General features: G+C 41.2%; 1 protein-coding gene across 1 annotated transcript in view; it reads right to left on the reverse strand.

Moving 5' to 3' along the window:
• Window positions 1-7,786, reverse strand: part of DENND4A (DENN domain containing 4A) — an 86,328-nt gene that overhangs the window by 43,176 nt on the left and 35,366 nt on the right. The window contains exons 9-11 of the mRNA XM_014518245.2: window positions 6,387-6,531; window positions 5,625-5,800; window positions 884-984 (exon numbers count right to left, since the gene is read on the reverse strand). Of these exons, the coding sequence (XP_014373731.1) occupies window positions 884-984; window positions 5,625-5,800; window positions 6,387-6,531 (422 nt within the window). The remainder of the gene's footprint in view (window positions 1-883; window positions 985-5,624; window positions 5,801-6,386; window positions 6,532-7,786) is intronic.

The raw sequence follows: 7,786 nt of genomic DNA on the forward strand, positions 1-7,786 counted from the left end.
AGCCCCACCAGAAGCTGTGCATGGTGGTTGGGGCCCAGGCTGGAGCGTGGCGCAGGCTGCCTCAGTGGGAGCAGATGGGGCAGGCCCCATGCAGTGTTGCGGGGGCAGCTGTGGGCCACATTTGGTCCATGAGCCATATTTTACCCAACCTTGTTTTAAGCCGTGGCCTCGGGGGGAAAAAGCCTGACATACAGCCGCAGTAAAATAACCTGAACTTTAGCGCAGAACGTTATGATAAATTTTGCTTGCAGACTTTAGCACAAGGCTACATCAGTAACAGGAAAAAAGTGGTCACAGCATTCAATGCATTTCACACACCCTAGTCAACCAGAAAGAGTCCTGACAACCCTTTGAATGTTCACCAGGGCCTGGGCACCTATCCTAAAAATACAAGGAGCATAAATGCAGCATAAAACTATACACAGGATAGAAGACAATAAATATTATAGACTTGAGTGTCCAAGGTTGTTTCTGCTCTATATGAGAAGAGCTGTGTGTTCTGTAAGGTACAACGAATGCAAACCAAGACTGGTTTTACAAGCCTTGGCTGCCTATTTGCTCTTCTGTTGTATCCTCATGGCTTCCTTTTTTATTGCAAGTGTCACATAAAAAGGATGGAGAAATGGCCCTGCCTTTATTTTATATAAAAAGCCACTTTTCCCCAACACATAACCCAGTAAGCTGTTCCTTTAAAGTGTTGCTTTAAACAGTCTCTTTTTTGTAAAATTATTTTGTGATGCTTAACATAAAGGAGATCTTTTTTTTTTTCTTTCTTTTTTTGGGGGGGGCGGAACGTACTCTACCAAAAAACTACTAATCTGTCAACAGTGGCTGCAGTACACAATGGTTGAGGCAAATTGTTTTCTATACTTCCCCTACTCACATTCTGCCAGCTGTTGATACAAGTTATTTAAAGTGTTCATCAGATTTTTGCAGGGTTTCTTTGGTAAGATCTTCCAAGCAACAGTTTTTTTATCTCCAGTTCTAGAAAGGGAAAAAGAAGAGTATGAATATTTATTGGAACACAGGCTTCAAAAGTGGGTGAGACTCAGAGGAATATACATTTTTGCATGTATGCACGTTATTTATTTAACAATTGTTAAGCACACAGAATCTGCTATATAGAGAATGTTCTTTTGAGCACGGGAGGGGAAAAAAGCAAACATTTACTGTATGAAGATGCAGTAACATTGGCATCCAGCTGGTTACTCAGATATTCAGACGATGACTCCACAAGTCATCCTCCATTAGTGCTGGGAGAAGTCATCCTTTATGAAACAGAAACATTTAGAACTCAAGGAAATGATGTGAATGCTTTTCATCTTCCAACCACATTATGAGCAGAGACTACGTAAGCTTGCTGAGAAAAGACCTTCAACACCTCAGTATTCTGCTCCTCTGAATTATGTGCTAATGGTATGCAACAGATTTAAAAAAAAATACCCCAAACCAGGTAATGCAAAGACTGAGACTATGAGCCAGGATAAAAAAAAAACAAAAACACACAGCTGGACTGCTATGTCCTTTCAGCAGCCACAGCCCTGTGGTGTTACACATAGTTTTTACGTTCAATATTTATCAAGTTTCTGTCCAACAGAGTTTAAGAATGATTGTGCTGCACGGAACAATACAGGCTTAAATACAATAAAATATAGCAGCTACACAAAGGTACTTCCTAAGCAGTAGTTACTTAAATCAGGAAGGGGGAGATGATTAGAACTTAAGCAATGAGCTGAATAAAGCAATAACCGGTGTGAATTCCACTTGCCTGGATCTGACCCTGAGCGATAAAAAAGTTATACTCTCCCCTTGTCAACAGAGGGCAGTAGTAAGCCTTTGAGACCTTAAAGCCACAAAAGAGCAAAAAATCTCATGTCTGTCACCTGCTTTTTAAAAATAATTTTATGTACATATACACAGTGTTCATATGCTTCAAGAAAAGGCATCTGAAGCCAGCCATTGATAGAAGCAGCAGGAAGACTGCAACAAAGGTAAGCATTATAAAAGAAGCTGAATCAACGAGCAAGAAAGTAAAAGCAGGGGCAACTGAAAGTACTGACACAGGCAGCAATGGCTAAGAAAGGATGCTTCTGCAACTCTTCTACCTCTTAAATAATCTCCACTGATGATCATAGCCCACCCCCAACTGGCTGCCAAGAAGTGCAATCCAAGAGCTGTATAAAGTCTGAAATAGGTAGAGGTGCCTTAATACAGCTTCTTTTAGCAAATCAGTATCAAGGTTTTTAAAAATCAAATATGCAAAACTGTGGTCATAATTCCACAGATCACATTCCTCAAAATAAATCATCCAAAAATAAAAATAAAAAAACAAACAAACATTAAATACATGGAAAAAGGATTACAGAAGACAAGTATTTTTATAAGATACTTCCCCGCCCCCCATTTTATATATTTCTTGAACAATCACAGCTGCAACAACACTCCAACCCTACTGGAAAAAGGATCACACCACAGACCTCCCCACTGCAACTTGTTAAGTTAAAAAAAGGAAGTGGGAATGGCTTAAAATATGCTATCTATAAGATGCCCATGCAAAACAGAACTCAGTTATACTGTTTTGGTATAGAAAAGGCTTCTCTTTAAACAATTATGAGTTATATACACATTTAACAGATTCTGGAATTTGGGCATTTTACATTAGGATTATATATAACATTTTACAAAGCAAACAAGTCCTGTAGGGCCTGCAAGAATAACTCTGAATCACTTAACTGAAATTTTGTATTTAGGAGAACAGTGCTTCAACAGAGTTGTGGGCATATCAGGATTGTTCAAGGACAGTGTACAAGGCCTAATTTTTTCCAATACAAATGCTATTGCTAGTGTATATAAAGACAGTTTTCCTGCTTTATCCAACTGCTACGCTGATCCATTTGTTGCAGCACAACCCAAAATGCTTCTCTAAATAGCCTATTTGAGTCCCACTGGCTGAAAATGCCTATATCAGATTCAACACCAGAGAGAGTATTCACCTTATACCTTGTATCCAACTAGTCTTGCCAGCTACAAACATCTACACTGAGATATTCTGTGGGTAATGCCTCACACTCCTCAATTCTTCCTTCATAAAACCCTAGTCTATGAAGCCAGGCCAACACCAATATTCTTTACATTAGGATTTCAGAAGAATGAATCAGAATCATCAACTTACGGACTGGAACAATTGATCTGTATTCTTGCAGTTTCAACCTGTTTACCAATACTTCCCTTTAGGCAAATCTGCCAGAAATAAGCTATGTTTGAACTGTTCTCCTCGTGCTGCAGAACTTACTGCATCTTGGCTGCCAGTCTTGTTCCCTAATGGCTTTAAAGCTGCACTGCTACCACTTAAACCTCTTCAATAGCTGGCTTCCGACTATCTTAGGAATCTGTTGCTATCTTGAACTCGAAAGCCTTTTAAGGAACCCTAGAAGTAAGCAGAATTGATTCAGAAACTGAATGTATTTGGGAGGAAAATAGAAGGCTTCATTCCGTATTTTAAAATGTTGAAGTTAATGCCAGCATACTTTATTGAACATGTAAAGTATGTATATTTTTGACAAGTACTGTAGGAATGGAAATGTTTGTTCCTTTCTTCTAAATGGCATCAACCTTATTTTTATCATACACAGAAGCCAAAAAGAAGCAATACTGTCATACACAATGATAGTTTTACAGCTTTTGATAGTAATAGCACACACTTATTTGTAGCTGAGATTTATTCTATTTTCTTGGTTCTTTACTTCAGATTATTTTCTTCATTTGAAGTTTTTTTTCCCCATTAGGTCACATAGCCTCCAATCACCTGAATGGGGTACTTCAAGGTAGGAGCAAAAGGCCAAATGCTAGCTCTTCCTCTGATTAACCAGGTAGCCTTAAGCAAACCACTTGTTCTGTTTCTTAGGATGCTATCTTAAAAAAAATGGGATAATACCATCTCCCTTACAACAGTGCTGGGCAGATTAGTTTAATATCTGCATTGTGCACTTAAGTTGCATGCTAAATATTATGTAATCATATGTTAATATCCTTATTCCAAAGTCAACCGGTGGAATTCCTGAGGAGTCCACCTGTACTTTCAAGGATGTGTAAAGGAAGAAAAGAAAAAAAAAAAAAATCAGTGCAGTAACCTTACTGCAACAGGAAACTATGATCCAGGGTCCTGGCCTGGGAGGCAGGTATGGACTATGAACAGGCATTCGTTTCTAGTGGTGGAAACGTCAAAGAAATGAATACCTATTCCTAGCCCACTTTAAGAAATTTCCAGCACTAGAAAACTTTCCAGGAGAGGGAGCAGCGCGGGCATTCAGCCTGAAACCACCCCCTCTCCCCTGCTCCTCACACCTTCCCCTGCCCTGTCTGGGGAACAGGCAGGAGTCTTTCTCCATCACTCTTCTCCCTCCCATAGACAAGGGACCTGGGACCAGGTCTCCTTCACTCTCCTCTTGGTTTTGGGGTATAGGAGTAGCAGGGCAAAGCCCCCAACAAATTTCCCAGACTGGGCAGTCTCCAGTTTGAGGAACAGGTGGAGACCAGTGGGCAGCTGCTCCCCTCCTGGACCAAACCAGAAACTCTCTTGCAAGAGAAATCTTCTACTTGTCAGCCTAGAAAATCTTTCTTCTCAAGAAAAACTGAATGAATGCTTTTATACTCCTAGTTTCAACTGAGGCAGTGGCAATTATCCTGACAGAATCATAACACCTCCATGTGGCCCTGGTTTCTGCTGTCGATGCAGCCACTAGCCTGCTCTGTGAGCCTGGATGAACCATTTCTTCTCCCACCTTTTATTTCTTTTCTGTATTTAAGATGCAGGCATTTCAGAGGGGTTTCTGTCTCTTAGTATATGCCCTTACAGAGTTTAACACTATTAGACCCAAATCTTAGTTGGCACCTCTAGGCATTGCCATAACAATAACAGCAATAACTGAAGTCTGGTGGCCAGCCTTCAGGATAAGATCCTATTTGCCTGTTCGATTCTGGTAACTCAGATAATTTGTTAGTAAAAGTGGTATTCCCTCATCCAAACCATAATTGCTACTCCTCTGGCAGGATAGAACCATTGCTCATTATTGATGGACTGGCTCTAAATCTTTAATTTGACACACTGTCCTCCTTGAAAGTTCTAATTTCTAATGTGATTTATAATTACTCTCAAAATTCAGGATGTCAATTTCATTCTCTAGTTTTTCCAACAACTCCTTGTCTCAGGAGGCTAAAATTGCTCGCAACCTTTACAGAGAAAATGTCTGTTACTGAGAAGACTACCTAATAAAAGGAGAAACATCTCCTTTCCCCTGTGGAAGAAGCAAGATTGGCAGCAAGCAGGATCAATCTAGCAAACATGCCAATGCAAGCAGGAACCTTTCAGTCTTTAAAAAAAAAAAAAAAAGTGTACAGAGCGATGGTGGTGATTAATGAGGACTCTACCTCCATTGTGCTGCACTGCACAAATACCAATGAGCTACTGTTTCTGATGGACACGTCACAGAAGAAAGATTGTTGAGATGCTATTATACAACAGGAACATAAGGTGTAAAGACACTTAAATGAAAAATATAACGTGTTGTCATAAGAAGTATGAAAGCAAACACTATTGTACAGAAGAATCACTCATGCATACTTACTGAGAAATGGTGTTGGTATCTAAGTCCACACAGCTAACATCTGGTGGAGGGTCATAGAGGTCAAAGTATCTTGAATCAATTCCTACTATGAACGGACATGGTGCGCTTAACACATCTGCCAATGCCAAGGGGCAAAGTGGTATGTACGGACATGGCCAGTGGAAAGGAAATATCATCTTAAAAAAAAAACAAATAAATGTAGCTTAAATATATAGAAACATGACAAAGAGAAAGGACAAGCTCAAGTGTTGTAAATATGTGGAAAATAATCTAGCATGAAAGATGGAACAGGATTTAGGTGGCTGAAATTATAAAAGCCAAATAATAGTTGCTGTCAATGTGTGAAATTGTCTTTTAAAAATTTTAGCTCGTTTGGCTTAAAAAACAGAACTGTCCTGTTCCTCAGGTGAAGCAGCAGCCCTGGTCAGTGAGGAGAGAAGAAAAACGCAACATGCATCTACAAAACTTCTAAGCAGAAGGTTGATGCAGAGAATATAGTCCCACTGAAGCCATTCAGGGATGTCAAAGTTCCTGCATTCAGTGCATTATTATGGCTGAAACAAATACTGTAGATAAGCAAAAGCCAACACCCTCTACTATATTCATGTGATTCCAGGGGTATCGCAGATGGCAAAATATGAGCCTTACTTTGAACTCCTAAGTAATAGGATTCCTAAGTAATATTAAAGCGTTTACCTGACTTTCTTATTTTTTTATTTTCTTTTACTACAGGTATAACAAAGAAGAGATAACGCTACTTACGGAGACTAATGCCTCTGTCACACTAGTAAGGACTGAAGGGCGTAAGGAATGGATGAGAATTTTATGTTCCGTTACAGCAAATACGAGCAGCGTCACTGCATTCTCGGGTCCTAGGTTCTGAAGCAGCGTAGAAAACTTGCCACCACTGCTGGAGAAAAAAGTACTTTGGTGAAAAAAAAAGTCTTATAATTATATATTGCAATGAAAAAAAAAATCATTGTGTTCTACATCACAATCTAATTTAAACCAGGGTACTATAAAGGTCACACTGCAAACTTAATTTTCCATTTGTGTCTATTTTTTTGCATTCCTGTTCAGCACAAATGCAGGCACTTCCATGTGCTCCAATATCCTAAAAAGCAAAGGTTATTTCTTCAGTAGCTCTGAGAAGTAGTCAGTGTAGATCTCACTGTAGATGCACAAACATAAGAGACTAGACTTTGAGTTGAGGCCCCACTGGAGTGGCATATCACCTGTGCTGCAACATGTTTCTGAGCAGGGACCAGGTCATCCCCCCCACCGGGACCCCCGTAGGCCCCAGGGGAGGCACAGCGAGGCCCAGGGTCAGAGAGGACCTAGTTAGGGAACTTCTGGAGGGACTGGACGTATTTAAATCAGCTGGTCCAAATGATCTCCACCCCAGAGTGCTGAGGGAATTAGCAGAGGTCATTGCGGGACCCCTGACACGGCTTTATGAGCACTCATGGTGCTCTGGTGATGTGTCAGAGGACTGGAAAAGGGCCAATGTGGTTCCCATTTTCAAAAAAGGGAGGAAGGAGGACGCACGAAACTATAGGCCTGTTAATCTTACCTCGATCCTGGGTAAGCTTTTTGAGAGAATTATCCTGGCACATGTCCGCAAGGGGCCAGCAAGGGAGATTATGGTTAGGGGCAACCAACATGGGTTCATTAGAGGCAGGTCCTGTCCTGGTGGCCTTCAACGACCAGGTCACAAAATCCCTGGATGCAGGTGTCGCGGTGGACATACTTTTTCTGGACTTTAGGAAGGCCATCGACACTCTCTCATCCCATTCTCATTAAAAAAACTAAGGGACTGTGGTGTTGATACCTACAGTCAGATGGGTCACAAATTGGCTGGAGGGCCTCACCCAGAGAGTGGTGGTGGATGGGTCTTATTCGACCTGAAGGAATGTGGGCAGCGGGGTCCCCCAGGGCTCAGTCCTCGGGCCTGCACTGTTCAACATCTTCATCAGCGACTTGGACAAGGGGGTGAAAAGTACCTTGTTCAAATCTGCAGACGACATTAAGATGTGGGGGGAAGTAGGCATGCTAGAAGCGAGGAATAGGCTGCAATCGGACCTAGACAGGTTACAGGGGTGGGCGGATGAGAACAGGATGGGATTCAACACTGACAAGTGCAAGGTGCTGCACCTGGGGTG

Source organism: Alligator sinensis, unplaced genomic scaffold, assembly GCF_000455745.1.
Source record: "Alligator sinensis unplaced genomic scaffold, ASM45574v1 scaffold210_2, whole genome shotgun sequence".
NCBI classification, from domain to species: domain Eukaryota; kingdom Metazoa; phylum Chordata; order Crocodylia; family Alligatoridae; genus Alligator; species Alligator sinensis.